General features: G+C 36.8%; 1 protein-coding gene across 2 annotated transcripts in view; it reads right to left on the reverse strand.

Moving 5' to 3' along the window:
• DIP2A (disco interacting protein 2 homolog A) overlaps positions 1 to 15,384 on the reverse strand; it is a 71,859-nt gene that overhangs the window by 40,485 nt on the left and 15,990 nt on the right. For both annotated transcript variants that reach the window (XR_013774889.1, XM_079311183.1), the window contains exons 2-3: positions 13,557 to 13,628; positions 5,717 to 5,836 (exon numbers count right to left, since the gene is read on the reverse strand). Coding sequence is in view for 1 of the 2 variants with exons in the window: in XM_079311183.1 (XP_079167309.1) it covers positions 5,717 to 5,836; positions 13,557 to 13,628 (192 nt within the window). In the remaining variant the exon portion in view is untranslated. The remainder of the gene's footprint in view (positions 1 to 5,716; positions 5,837 to 13,556; positions 13,629 to 15,384) is intronic.

The raw sequence follows: 15,384 nt of genomic DNA on the forward strand, positions 1-15,384 counted from the left end.
TGGGGGGGAAATTTTAATGCAGATTCTGTAAATTTGTAACAGCATTTGTCTCTTTATCCTCAAAATCCAGGAAGGGAAAAGAAGTACAAGTACCTGCATTCTTGATGTTCTCACAAAACAATGCAAGTAATAAAAAACAGAAAAAACACTAATGGGCTCAATGATCTTAGAGATATTTTCCAACTCTAACAAAATTCTATGACTCTATATGAAGAATTAGGGAAAAGACACACAGAGCTTTCACTTTCCTGAAAGCAAAAACTACCCTAAGGGACTCAAAAGTTATATTTTAATTTTTCTAATTTTTAAGCCAAAACTCAGATTAAAGAGGAATTCCATGTTCAGTCAAGACCTCACTGCAGATGCATTAAATTTTATCTCAGTGATCTTTCAGCAGCTTTTTCTCTTCGACATCTACATTCGAACAGTGTCAAAAGCTAAAACTTATGCAGGAAGAAAATTCATGAAAAATGAACAGATGTTGAGAAGGAATGAGGCAGACCAAGAACTTACTTTGACTTACCACCTGAGACTCAAAGACATGAAAAGCACAATAGAACATGTATACACTTAAACACAGTTACAATAAGCTTGTTGCAGTTTAGGAATGGCAGTCTCCAATTTAGTCTTCCCTCTAAAAACACTTCAAGACAGGCACTGCTCACTCACAGCCCCCTCTCCATCCTCTCTGTGGTAGAATGGAGAGGAGAATTACTTAGAGGCACAAAAGGCAAAGATAATGGGTTGAGATAAGAACAATGTACTGAAAACAGCAATGAGATATGAAAATGAACAGTAACAACAAGAATAATGACAGAGGGTACAAGAAAAAAATTGCCATTACTGAGTGTGACAAACTCTGTAAACAGACAGAACCCAGAAGTGAGTATATGATTATGCATTGGGCTGACCACATTTCTTCTACATGGAAACTGCTGTACAAGGTTTTCAGAATTTAACTATTCAATTTGAAAGAAAATACATATTCTTTCAGTAAGTATCCATCTATTCTTTTGCTAAGATGCAAATATGTAACAGGTAAATTTGAAGGTATGAAACTATTTGAAGGTATGTGTGTGTGACAGACATATACTTACACAACTTAACATATAATATATAATGTAATGTAATTACTCCATCCCTGGAACTACAGGGATTTATCTTGGTGATGACTACAGGTAAAATGCTGTATTTTACAGTACCTTTTCTTTTTTTTTGTTTGTTTTTTTGGGTTTTTTTTGTTTAAAAAGTACCATTTCTGTACCAGTCCTGTACCTCTTTAGGTCATGCTTAGCACAAGGAACATGCCCTTCAGTCTGGCCAAATGAGTTCTAAAAAAAATCACAAAAATCCCAAGGCATAGGGCCCCACACACCAACCAGTTCTTCACAGCAATAATGTCACTTCTCAATCTGCAGCTCCCTGCAGATAACCTGTTCAAAGCAATATTTAAAATATGTATACATGCAAATACACTATCCCACCTGTGTGTTCTTACAAGACTCAGGTATGCACTAAGGAGATGCTTATCTCAAAGAAGAATTTTTTTGTGCAACCAACATGGGAGGTTCAAAGATGATGCTATGAGAGAAAAAAATTAAGAAGGGGAAAAAAAAAAAAAACAGTAAAATCTCTACCCTTTAATATAATATTTTTTTCTGTCCTGGGTCAACTGTCAGATTTTTGCTGCTGTCCTTCACACCAAGGATTTAATAATAGATGGTTTATAAATTAAAAATTACCCTTTTCTTACATCTGCCTGCCTTATTCCCACATCTAGGCTTTTTGGCAAGTCTTGGTTTCTCCTGATCCTTAGTTTTAGCTGTAATTGTCCACCAATGAAGTTTATTCCCATAGACACCCAGAAGCAAACCTTTTATATCCAGAAATTCCAGAAAGTTCAAGCAGGAATCTATATCAATTCAAGGCTATTTTTGCAGCTTTAGAAATAGGGACAAAATGCCCATTCTGCAGGACACATTTCTTTGGCAGAGTTTCTAGTCAAAACTAAGCTGGAATATTTCTAGAAAGAGACAGTAACTGTGAGATGCAGTCACTTTCATCATGCCTACATCTACATGCAATTTAAAAGACATTTTTGTTACATTAATATCGCACAGGAAGCAGGGGAACATAAATTGCTTTTCTGTAGAAAAGGTCTTCCAAAGACCAAAATAACACACAATATTTGTAGTCTGCATATAAATACATTAAGTCATTAAATAATGTGGCAGATAAAAAAAATGAAAGCATTCTTAGACAGTTGTGAATTTTGAGAATGGAAAGGCCTAGTTGGAGGCAAGGGTGTGCTGGGGCTTTTTAACAAAGAGAGTAGGGCAGGTCACAACATCACACAGATTTGTGGGAGCAAGCATGGGAACTACTTTTTATTCCATTTCCAGAGGGCAAAATCACCACCACCTCCTCCTCTAGTGCTAACTCCCTCCCCAAAACCTGCAACAGACAAGATTAACTGATAAAAAAGCAATCAGGAAACAGTCAGGATGAATTTTTATTCTGTTCCATGTTATTCTGTTCCATGCCAATTTAACTCATCATTCCCTCTATACTCATTAAAATCTATTCCTGGCTTGAAATCTTTCTTATAATATCTTGTCCTTGGACATCAGCTGAGTAGGAACATCTTCTCTCATCCAAATCAATGAAGTAATTGCTTTCACTTCCCTGGAACACTTTGTTCCCATTCCACTTTTGCTTTAAGAGCTTTTCTACATGATGAAACACACTTCAATAAAAGAAATGAAATTATTTTAAAGAAGCAGAATGCTAAGGGTACAAAAATTCATAAATTAGTATAAATTAAAATTTAACTGGATACTGGAATTGCAAAAAGAAGCTCTCTACACTGTCTGTTACTTAAATTCAACAAAATTTACTGTGAAAATGATTCACCATGTAAGAACTGTGGAGTTCAGTTTTCTTCAGGGAATTAAACACTTACAATCAGACCAAATGTGTCACCTCATTTTTGAGAACAGGGATCACAAATGCTCAACAGTAATCACTGGAAGTGATGAACAGCAAGCCCAAGATTTAATTAACATAAAGAATATATGTACCAAAGTGAGAGAAAAAAATATGTTGCCATCCAAAAGCAGAGTAAAAAGTCTCAGAGAAGTATTTCTAAGCTTCTGCACTTTATTAAGCAATCATCAACAATTAATATTAATTATCAACATTTTCTCCTTCTGTTGTAGTAAACCACATAATCTTCTCTCCTATTCCTTGTACCTACTCTCATTTTCTTTCTTTCCATGTGTCCTTAAAAAAGGATAAGGGAGGAAAACTAAAATAGGTTGTGGACTATAAATCACCTAAACTCTTACAGCTCCTAAACTGTCCAGCTATTAGAAGAGCATTTTTCTTTCCCATTTGTAGCCTCTGCTCATTTATCATCCTATGATTCTTGTCCCTGCCTTAGGCAGAGAAGGAAGAATTTCTACAGCTGGAAAAATGACATTTATAGGCTGACCAGTGTCCCTGCTGCTCATGGATTTAAAAATACCAACAGGTAAAGAAATAAGCACTGCCTAGGTGGGATGGGGAGGGCACCTGGAAAAAGGTAAAATCCATAAGTTGAGATATGAGCAGTAATATCTGAAGTAAATTAAACTGCAATAATAATGTGTATGATGATCATAATAAAAAATAGTAACAGACTCAGAAAAATAATTATAAAATATGAGCATTAATCTCATTGTAAATCAAAAACACAGTACTGTACCAGCTATTAATCAGAAAATCAACACTATTCCAGCTGAAGTCTGGACAGCAGGCTTGTATTTGTCAATAGTATTCACTTTTGGAATTTTTTTGGTTAATATTTACTGTTTGAAGACAAGTATCTGGGAATGATAAAAACATACAGTTGATTTAAATACATAGCTCTTCTGTGAAACTATTAGAAAAAAGTGCTTACAGAGAGTAAATGACAGATTAATTGTATAAAAAGACAAAATTGTTTTGCTTCCTTGCTTATTTTAAGTAATTTATGTTGATGGTTCTAAAGTATCTATAATTGCTCCAGAAAGAGATCCAGTTCTAGGAAAAGCTGCATTCTCCCCTCATCAACTATTCTTGAAAAAGACATAGGAGAACTGATGAGATTTGAAGAAAGGAAAACAAGAAATAAAGACTGGAAGGAAAAGAAAAAGAGAAACTGATTATTTTTTTTAAACTACAGAGGAAAAAGGGGAATAGATATTGGCATCTGAAAGTCACATCTACATTTCCTTGCACACACCTAAATAAGTTTAACCTAAACCAAGTCAAACAAAACTGTCACTATTTGGCTTTGATACCACCTGAGCACCTTAAGCCTTGTCATATATCAATAATGGGAGAAAGAAATCCAATTATGTGTGTTGTAATTAAGAACTTTCCAAATTTCCAAGTAAAGAATTTGCTCTAGGCAGAAATATTTAATGAAAAATTAGCTTAGAGAGCAGTGATAGGAAACATCAGAGGGACATAGCAGTCCCCACCAAGGACTACCTCCCAAGGATTTCCTGCTGTAGTTCTGCTCTTGTAGATTTTTATTTCTGTTAGTTTAACAATGGCACATCTTACTCTAAATATATTTGATAATATAATTTTCTGTAATGTATTTCTATAATTTAATCACTTTTTTTTTGTATTTTTAAAAATATCATTCAGCTAATTATGACACTATGCAATACTCCCTGGTACTCAGAAGTTTCTTCTCTGGCTAGCTGAATACAGGCATTTTTCCCAGGAGTCTGTATATAACCACAGAATATTTAGGAAGTCTCATTCATCATTCAATTAGCCCTAAGGACTGTACAAGGCACATCTGCTCCAACTCTGGAACAAGGTTTTACATACCAGCAAGGCAAACAGGATGCAATAACCACTCTGCCCAGGCAGTGGCAGGACAAGGTGACCCAGGACCAGCCTCCTGTTAAGGATGTGCAGTGCATGCCATCACTTGCACTTCTCATCCCCAAACCCAAGACCTGGAATCACCCTGGACAGCAAACAGAAAAATATCCAGCTAGAAGTCCAAAAGTATTTAGGAGACAAGAGCTTCCAAACACCTGTTTTTCCTCACTATTGTGATAAGGAATTTCACAGGGAAATGGTGCACTTCAACCTCCTGAATAGTAACAATGGGAACAGGATGCAATGAGGATATCAATATTTTCACACAATTTTCCAAAACAGGTTTGTCATGGTGGTGTCCATTTAAAATGAAGTAGAATATCCATTGTGACATTTCCTTTTTTTTGTGCACTTGCTTTAAACCAGGAAATATTTGAAAGAATGCTACAATAAATACATAACCTTGCTTTAACAAAATAACCCAAACAAGCAAGCAAAAAAACCCCTCAAATTCACACATTGTAGTCTTCAAAATTTTTAAGTAACTGTTCTACAGACTTGAAACCCAATTTTGTTTTCTCAGCAAATATGAAAAAACTGTTGAGCATGGTAAAATTCACAACAAAACACATCAGAAGACAGGTCTACAATCTCTTTCCCTTCTTGCATTTCCTCCAGGCCGGATACAAACAAAACCACTCATGCATCAAAACAAAAAGAACCTGAAAGACATTAATGATCTCTTCACCTCTTCCAAAGCACTTCCAGCTTTGTGTGTAGGTGCAGGTATCATTTTCAGGTGTACTTTTCCTCTGAGGACATGTGATGCCTCAGCTGTATCTCTGTCCCTTACCAGATCGGAAGCGCTCGTCCCTCGAGTTGGTGGATCGGGATTTCTGCTGCTTGGATACCCCAGCAGTGGCTTGGGAAGAACCTGGGACTCTGTTCTCTGCTTGCAGGGATGGATCCACACCTGAAACACAGCTGGTTTTAGTACAAACTGAGCTTTGCAAAACCTCTGTAGGTATTAACACAGAATTACTGTCAGCTTCAGCTGTATAACAGTTCCTGCTGCAATCTAGGTTGTCTGGGTGCTTCATGTATTCCTGAAACAATGACAGACCTTCCTAGCCCCACACAAGGTAACAAAAATAAGAGGAACTGAACCATTCTTTAGTTGTTTGCTCTGTACCTTACTAGAACAGGGTTCTAGTTAACCCTGAGAAGTTGCTTATATTTAGGCTGGCTAATATTCAGGAAGATGAATCACAATTTTCAATTGTAGCACAAAAGGAATAAAAAAAAAAATCAAAGGGGTGAAGAGCAACCATTAAATATCTACTATCACTTATCACTGATATCCAAAATGAGGAAACTCCCTTCTGACTCTTGATCCATCAAGGACTATGTAAATTTGGACTAGCAACTTCCATTTGCAATTTTATTATACATCCACACTTTAAAATGCAATGTAAAAATTCCAATGCAGTTGGAAGGTTTTTTGCACAATCCTAACATAAATTTAGCTTAGTGCTGTGTTTTACAGCAAACTTTCCTCAGCCATGAAAGACCTGCTGCATCAAGTTCACTGTATTTACTCAGCCCTTGTACCACACAGGGCTGAATATATTTTTCATTCCCTTCCCTTGAAGAGCTTCTGCTTTCCTACCTGCCCTCAAGTCTTTAGAAAATAACACACTGTGGAAACAAAGTTTTCAAAATGCAAATATTTACCAAAAGCAGCTCTCACTGAACTGAAGACATCATTCCAGAGGAATCTGTGTCAGTTCCTTTGCAAGGAAAGGTCTTACTTTAACAAGTAAGAAAAGGTTCCTTTCTCCCTCAAGGGGTTTCTGTTCCCTTTGTTTCAAAGTGAGTATCAGGAAAGAAACTGGCAATTACTAACAAATGTAGGAATTATAAGACATTTTTATGAAGATACAGTCTTTACATTAGGAGTGTAATTGGATTAAGTAACCCATTTCTACCACAACTGATGAAGAAGAACTTTCAAATACTCTATTTAAATATAATATCCTCAGGGAAAGTGTTTTATCATCTTCATGACAAGATAAATTACTATATACCAGCTTTCTTGGGTATCTGCTAAGGCTTTTGGATGAATGCACTCCATAATCCCTTTCCCATCCTCTTTGCAGCTAACAGTGAACATCACTGGATGTTGAATAGGCAACCTTGAGCTAGATATGGGTTCAGGGAGGGGTCTGTGGGAAAAATGAGCCAAAATAACAGAAAAACTAAGGAACATTTAACAATTCACACAGATCTAAATTTTAAGAAATTAGCCCGACTCCAGAGATGTGCTTCTCCTTTTTACAATTTGTAATGAAGAACAAACACATTCTCAAATAATTTTCCTGTTTTCCAAAAATAAAGCTTTTAAAGCAGATGACAGAATATCTAACATCAACTGCAATTGCCAATGGGATAAATGGAGACAGCCCAGCAAAGAAGCCCTTAATGCAGCAGGATGGAATGTGTGTTTACCAATATACAGATCTACCACTCCTTGAAACACTTAAGCAGAATTCTGTTTGGAAGAGAAAAACAAATGTAATCTGCCAACTGAATGGATTCAACAGATCTGACAAAGTGGTGAAAACACTGCAGAATTCTATTCCACATTTCACTTGAACACAAGTCTTTCATAAACACAGGTCAACAGTCCAGAGGGATTTGTTGATCTGGAAACAATAAACAACTTTAGATTTTGTTAAGAAGTTGGAGGCAAGTCATCTCCTCAAGCCTGAGCCAAGTAAATAGCCAGGACAAAGGGATAACATGATAACCATGATGGTACAAAAGAGAACAGGCAGCTGGGCTGTAAGGCTCCCTCAGCTAAGGAGGGAACAGCATATCTATATATCATATCATATATATATATATATCTAAAATACAATTTTTGTGTGATCTTGTCAAAAGAGACCTTGGGTGAATAAGACAGCAAAAGAAAACAGGGACTTTTCGTGTGCCATTTCTTTTACTTCAGGAGGGTTGTTGTAAACAGAAAAAGAGATTTGTGTTCTTCCCAATTCCTTACTCTTCTCAATTGCAGTGTTGTAGTAACCACAGAGCCTTGAAATCAGGACTTGTAAGAGCCTCCTTTCCACTGTGTGATCCCCTGTGGGAGGAAAATAATCTGGAAAATGAGCTGACTGGTATAATCCATCAGCAGATGAACAAATGCATGAGAGATGTCCTGAGCCATGTGCAACCTGAGCACTGCTGTTTGGCCACACCAATACTGGGGGCAGGAGGAGCAGGGAAGAAGTGACCACACATAATAGGAGTGCATGACCAACTCCAAAAACAGAACACTCTCCTCCTCTCCAGACTAAGACCAGATTTTTCTTAATCAGAGTTATTGTGATGAAGATGTATCAGTGAATCTCAGAAGATCCTTTGAAATTAGGATGAGGCATTAAATCCTTGGCACTGTTAGAAACTACAACTCAGTTTCTTCAGATTAAGTTTCCCTTCTTGCTTTCTGAAAGTTTAATATCATAGATTCAACAATGAATCTGAATGAATCTATTTTTTGGTAAAAATAGTAAGATTTTAGTCAGTACATCTGACTCTTAGGCTACATAACTATATGCCAGTAAAATGCTGTTCCACAAGCTTGGTGAGCATATTCATTTATTCTCCTACTATGCAAATAAGTACCTTAGCCTTCAGCAAAAGCAGATAGGTAATTAGGCTAAGTCTCCCCACTCACACCAACACCTTTACAGAAAAGACATATTCTAAAGGCAGTTGATCCACCATCACTGCATTTTCTCCATTTTTAACTTGCCCAAAGCCAGCAAGAATGAAGTCACCTTAAAGAGGCTGCTTGCTCCAACTAACTGAACAATTTGCTTCTACAGGATGAAATCAAAATTAATATTTGATTTATTCCTGTATTTGTCCATTCACAAGCACTGGAGAGCCAAGACTAATACTGGCATTTCAAGCAATTTTCATTTGCACAAGCAAAAATGATTTTACTATAAGAGCAGTGAAGAGCTCCCAAGACAAGGAAAATTCTCTGCTGGCATCACTAGGGAGGATGTGCAGCTAAAGATATCAGGTAGGTAGAGATCAAATTTTCAAAACATAATGTATTAAAGAGCACTGTACAGAGGAGAGAGGAAGAGGGAGGCCAAAGTGGAAACTCCAGACTCTTTGTACATTATCAAATCTTTCTGCAGCTACTGAACTGGGTCTGTAGATAAAAAAGGAACAAATTACAGCAGCCAGGTTCAAAGTGCAAAAAGAAAAGAAAAGCTATGACAAGACAGAAAATCCAAAAATTGGAGGTCTGGCTCTGGGGCAGTTACTGAGTATCCAGTCCTCACTCCAGTTCACAGTTCAATGTTATCATCCTTTACTGTCATATCCCATCTCAGAACATATTTACCCTGCTGTACACTTTTTTGTCTTTTGTTCAAAACTTAAGTGTTGACACCTTGCAGATTAGAGGGATTGAACAAAGGTTAACCCAATGTAATTTATTACCCAGAATAAGGTATTAGAAATTCAAGAGATTAGAAATAATAATAACAAAAGGCATTGTACACATGCATTATGTTTGACAATCTTGCATGATTCTGCAACATTTTCCTCTACTCAAGGAAGCAAATGAAGCTTCATGAGCTTCCACTTAACCCTTTGAAATAATTTTAAGGGCACTAACAATTTCCATTCAAGGAAGCATGAAACACTAGCAAACAATACAAAAGCATAGAAGACACTTGTTATAAACTCAAGGAAACCAAATACAAGCCAGGACTTGGATCCAATTCAGAGAATTCAAACACTGACTAAACCATCTCAATGAAATTACCCACAAGCAAGAGACACACTTATTCAGACACTATGACAGACTGGTAAGCAGAACACCTACATGGCATTAGCTAGAACTCTGATTTCTCAAAATAATAGTTCATTTTAAGCAACAGGAGGTGCTTCACAAGCAGCCCAGAACTCCTAATGCAAAATGATGTGCACTGAATTGAAAAGGCACAGGAATAGCAATCTCTTGATATTTTGAGAAACTGTGAGCAATGAAGGTATAAACTGCTTTTTCAACTAGCCCATGTCAACACATCACATTTTCACATACCTCATTTAATCCAAGTACACCAAGATCCAACCAAAATAGCTAATTGAACTTTGGACATCATATAATCATAGACATTATGCCCATAGTATAAAGTAGGAATTTTAACTCCACAGCACCAAGAAAGGTACTTATATGTTTTCCCTTTAAATTATAAGAAATTATAAAGCTTTTGTAGACTCCAAGACTCCAGAGTAAGTTGCACATTCCTTAAAAATGGAACTACTGGTACTAAGTGCTATAGGGGTATGTAAAACTCATCCCACTCTAATTGAATGAGAGGCTGATTTGTGGGTACTTCTTACCCACAAAGACATAAAAACAAAAATCACTGTTATAACAGAATTGCAGAACAAGGTTGAAGGGACCTTGAAGGCCACCTGGTCCAGCCAGGAATAGAATGCATATGTATTCCTGGTAGCAGCAGAAACATTTTTTAGAGACATAAAAACCATGAAAACTGAGAAAAATAGAAGTATGGGACATGACATCCTCAACCAAAATTAGTGGAGATTTCATCATCATTTTCCCATAAAATGATAATTTGAAAACGGTTAACATTTCAATTTTGCTGGAGCTGAAGGGCTAAGGAAAAAAGAGAATGAAAATAATAAAAGAAAATAATTTTAGAGTGGAATCACTCTGACACCAAAGGAGAAATAAAGTCACTCTATCACTAACTAAATCCAGTAAAATAATTTCCAGGGACTGCTCTGTAAAGCAGCACCAGGACACTAACTGCAATTGCAACCCCATTTAGGCAGCTGAAGAGGCAACTTAAAAAGATCAGTAAGAAATCAGGATAATCAGGAATAAACCATCACAAGGCAGAAGTTTTACCTGAGGTGTTAGAAAGGAAGCTTAAGACCATCAGCTGCCCATCAGGACAGGATACTCATTTTAAATGCTGCTTATTTCATTGTGCTGTTTCTGAATGTTTTTGCACCCCAGCTCTACCCTCATTCAAAATTACCCTCTGCCCATCTATCTGATATTATCCATCACCCAGAAACATCACCATGCAGCATGCCAGATTGCCTACAGATATAATTAATTATTTCCTCAGAGTTTTATCTGTAATTTGCATGCAGAGGTTGACTGAGGAAGCCAATTACTGTTAAAATTTACTTCATTAAAATAATTAATTACTGTTGAATGCTTGCTATTACTCAACACTTGTTTTTGATTGTGCACTTGATGAAAAATAACTCATTCTAGTTATTATTTCCATGTAACTACCCAGTTTTGTGGTTCCTAAGCAAAATCTTTACATTTCCACCAACTCTTCATCACTGCAGATTTATAATTTTAGAATACAAAACCATCCACAGAAATGAGACTGTTGAATCAGAAGGTGCTCTGCTCAATTTTCCTGTTAATTGACAATGTGCTTTGCAGCCACTTCTGTCTTTTTGTGTTCACCAAGCCCTCTGTGGGGTTAACATTGGGTAATGATTTGGCTCCCCACACATTCAGCTATACAGTGCAGCAGAACAGAGCCAAATCCATTTTACATGGTATTGAGAGAGCAGGAGTTTGCACATGATTAATTTGTAGGTGGCAGCTGATGAGGTGTTACAGGGAAAGTTAAACTTCCAGAACTCAAACCTATAGGCATTCAAGTACACTTTTAAGACATAAAGCTCTAAGAAAGACATGATTTAGTGGTCTTGGGGACATCAAATCACAGAGCAAGAACTGAACAAATGTAAAATGCTGACATTCACCAGTCAGCAAGAACTCCATGGATATTGAACCTTATGAATTTTATCAGGAATGCTGCAATTAAATTATTAATGACAAAAAACTTCTGCAGGCTCAAAGCCTTTGGGACTCCCACACACTATTCTGAGCCATGCTGAAGCTGTGTCAATTAAGCAAATTTCAAGTTAGAACTGGGTTAATGGAACATATGTCAGAAAACTGAAACAGGCAGTTAGCTTCACATTTTAAGCACATTTTCTGTTTGCCAGAGCATCATTCTTTGTACTCAGAATCAGACAGTCTATTCATTTTTTTTTTAGCATATTAAAGCTAGATTCCTGTCAGCTTAATGTCAAACTAGGCAGAAGTGGTAAAAAAAAGATCAGGTAATCTGGTATTCCTTAGAAAATGTGATATCAAGCAAGTTATTTGCTGTTTCATTAAACTCCTGCTTAAGGTGATTAGGGAAAATACAGCTGAACAAGGAGGAAAACCTTCAAGCAGCTGAAAATCTAAAATTACTTTGCAGAGTATGGCAGACAAAGTACTGGAGTTGTCTAAGCTATGCTTGAGAGCTCAGTACTTGAATATTTGTGCAAACAGCCTTTTGAGAGCTCAGAAGGAAAAATATGAAGTAAAAGCCCCACTGTCAAAAGAAAGGAGTGAAGGCAGAGTAAATCAAAGGTTATCAGAGATTAAACAAGAGACAGAAATCCAAAGACATGACTTTCCAGGAGACAAAGGGCATTGATAGAATATTCTGTCAATTGTAAATCCTCAGTCAAAATCCATACCTCACCTGGTCTCAGAATCTTTAACTAAGCTGAGGTAGAGGACAGGGTATTTTGAACAGAAAACTGAGACAGTTCTTTCCAGAAAAATGGTGTAAGGAGGAAAAGCTGTTGCAGACGAGGCTAAAGCTGGCTGCTGACTGTCAAAGTCATCCTGAAAATCCAAACTGCTTCTTTGCAAGGAACAAGCCATTTTAAAGAGGTGAGTTTGGTTCTGCCTGGCCTACAGTGATTACAAATAAGGGAAAATCTACTTTTATTCTTAATAAAAACCCCAAACCCAAATAAAAAACAAAACTACAACAAAGGAACCTTTGCTAAGAACTCCCATGATGAAACACCAGATTACATTCTGACTGTTCAACACTGTCTCAGTTCACAATGTCTCCTAATTGTTTCCATTCACCTTGGTTTTCTTCTCATTTTCCCTTATCTTAAAATCTGTCAAGATATTAAAAATTGGGGAATTATAGAACACCAAAACTCAGTGGCAGCATAACAGCTTTAACCCAGAGTGATTTCACTGTCCTAATATAAAAATAAATTGAAAAAAGTTGGGCAATGAGGTTTGGTTTGGGTGTGGATGATGATGTCTGCAAATAACCAGCTTCAGAAGTAATAGTTTATAATAAAAAGTCAGTACTTGGAAGAAGCAGAGGGGGTGAGGGAGTGTGTGGAAATGGGGTGAGGCACAGGGCAAATGCAAAAACCAGCAAATAACAGCACATTAAAGCATGAGAGTGAGGACTACTGAGTATTTTTATCTAATGAAAGCAGCCAATTTGTTTTTAGCAATAACTTTATTCATTTCTAAAGTTATCTTAAAGTCTCAGACACACTTGTCAAACTGAAGTTTGCTGACAAAAATGTTAGCATTTAATGCTTCATATAAAACTATATGTATTTCAGGCTTTTTCCTTGCTCTGCACTTCTCTGTGACAGCCATCTCCCACTGCTGGGTAGATGCCATATCAAACACTATTATAATCCATCCAGTCTATTTAGTGAGAACTTTTCCATTTTATATTTTCACTGATTTGGCACAAGGGTGTAACTTCCATGCAGTTTCTCACCTTGAATTAGGGGTATGTACCGTGCTAACAGCTTTGCCCTCTTCTTTTCATATCCTTTCTGAGTGATGTCTCCTAAAGAAAAGGAGAAATAAACACATATTGTTTAGAAATTCTGCATTTAAATCTTTACATCCAGCACATTCTGTCAGCAACATACTGCTGAAAGAGTTTAACAAAGCAAAGTATGCAGGGAAAAAAACAACAACAAAAAATACATTAATTACATGTATATATAGATTCAGCCTAACTCTGGCCAAGTAGAACCACTTTTACTCAGTCAGATTTTACACAGAAGAGTTCTTACTCTGTATTTTAAAAAGATTCCCAAATAGTTTCCTTAATCCATGAGGACTGTGTTTAATTTTTTGCTTAATATTCTTCATTTCCCCAAATATCCACCCCACCCCTGTATCAGAGAATCTAACAGACACAAAGTCATCTCCTTCTGCCATCCCCAATCTCCACCCAAGTGAATATGCACCATTTAAAGTTATTGACACTCTTGCAAAAAAAAAAAAAAAAATCAATGGGAGTTCAAAGACATTGTTCAAAATAGGTAAGAAAAACAAATGCACATCCTGGAGTGCTTCAATCATTGCAAGCATTTCAAACTACAATCTGCCAGTTTTTCTTCATAAACCCATTATATAAATATTATATACAAAATTTGAACACAAGACAGAAATTACCATTTTTCTTGAGTGGGAAAAAATTAGCAGAAGAAATACAAAGAAATATAGTTTTCATACTTATATAGTATAAATAATAGTAATATAATGGTATAATAGTATATCAAAATGAGAACTAAATCAAACTAAAACAAAGCATCACAAATGCCCAAGCAGATTTGTCTGCCTGGGAACAGGCAGTCAAAATGACAAACTACTTTTTATCTAAAAAGGAAAAGGGTATCAGAACAGATGCATCATTTTCAGATATGGAAGAAAAAAATATCCCAATCTAGTAGACAAGAAGCACCAGTAAGAACAGTTTTTCTTAAACTAGAAGTAATTTGGAAGATACTAAAGCTCAGCAAATTCTTTAAGGATCAAAACTGTACCTTACCCAAATGTGCTGCACTGCAAGCTAAGTGAAGACATAAATTTGCACAGCTTCATAAATGTTCCATATAATCCTTATTCCAACCCTCTGAGCAGATCAGCCTCTGCCAGGTACTACCCAACTGCACAGGTAAACTCTGATCAAAAGGCAGAGTTGAAGAGACAGCCCTATTTAAACCAGAGTACTTCACATGCTGGCATCTTGCTGCACTTGGAACTTCTTAGATTTTGCTGGAATGCTGACTTGAAGGACTTTCCTTGAATGAGGTTAAGCAAAGGATGAAGCCAAAAGCATCTCTGTTGCTTTCTGCAGTGCAGGTCGAGCAGTGCTGCCCAGCTAAGCTGGGCTTTGTTCCTTTTTTTTCTCCAAAGCCTGGGGGTGGGGCTCTTCCCGACAACTGCCCCCAGAGCCTCAGGGGGATTCACCCATCAGATGGGCTTTTTGTGATCCCTCATTTCTTCCAAAAAGAGCCACTTTGCCACATCTGGTACACTGGGGCCACAGCTGCTGTCATTTAGCCTCACTTTCTCCTGAGTCACCGGATTACACAAAAGCAATCTGAGGTTCCTCGACCTCAGGGAAGCAGCTGGGAAGCCTGCATAAAGCCAGACACTGGGCTGAGCTCTTAGAGCTCTGTTTGGAAGAGATCTTGACTTGAAATATATGAAGTATTGTAAAATACATATGGTAAAATATGTCAGAGGTACCAAGAAAATGAATCTAGAGAGAGATGAAAGTGTTAGCATTTCTTAAAATGACCTATAAA

Source organism: Erithacus rubecula, assembly GCF_903797595.1.
Source record: "Erithacus rubecula genome assembly, chromosome: 8".
NCBI classification, from domain to species: Eukaryota; Metazoa; Chordata; class Aves; order Passeriformes; family Muscicapidae; genus Erithacus; species Erithacus rubecula.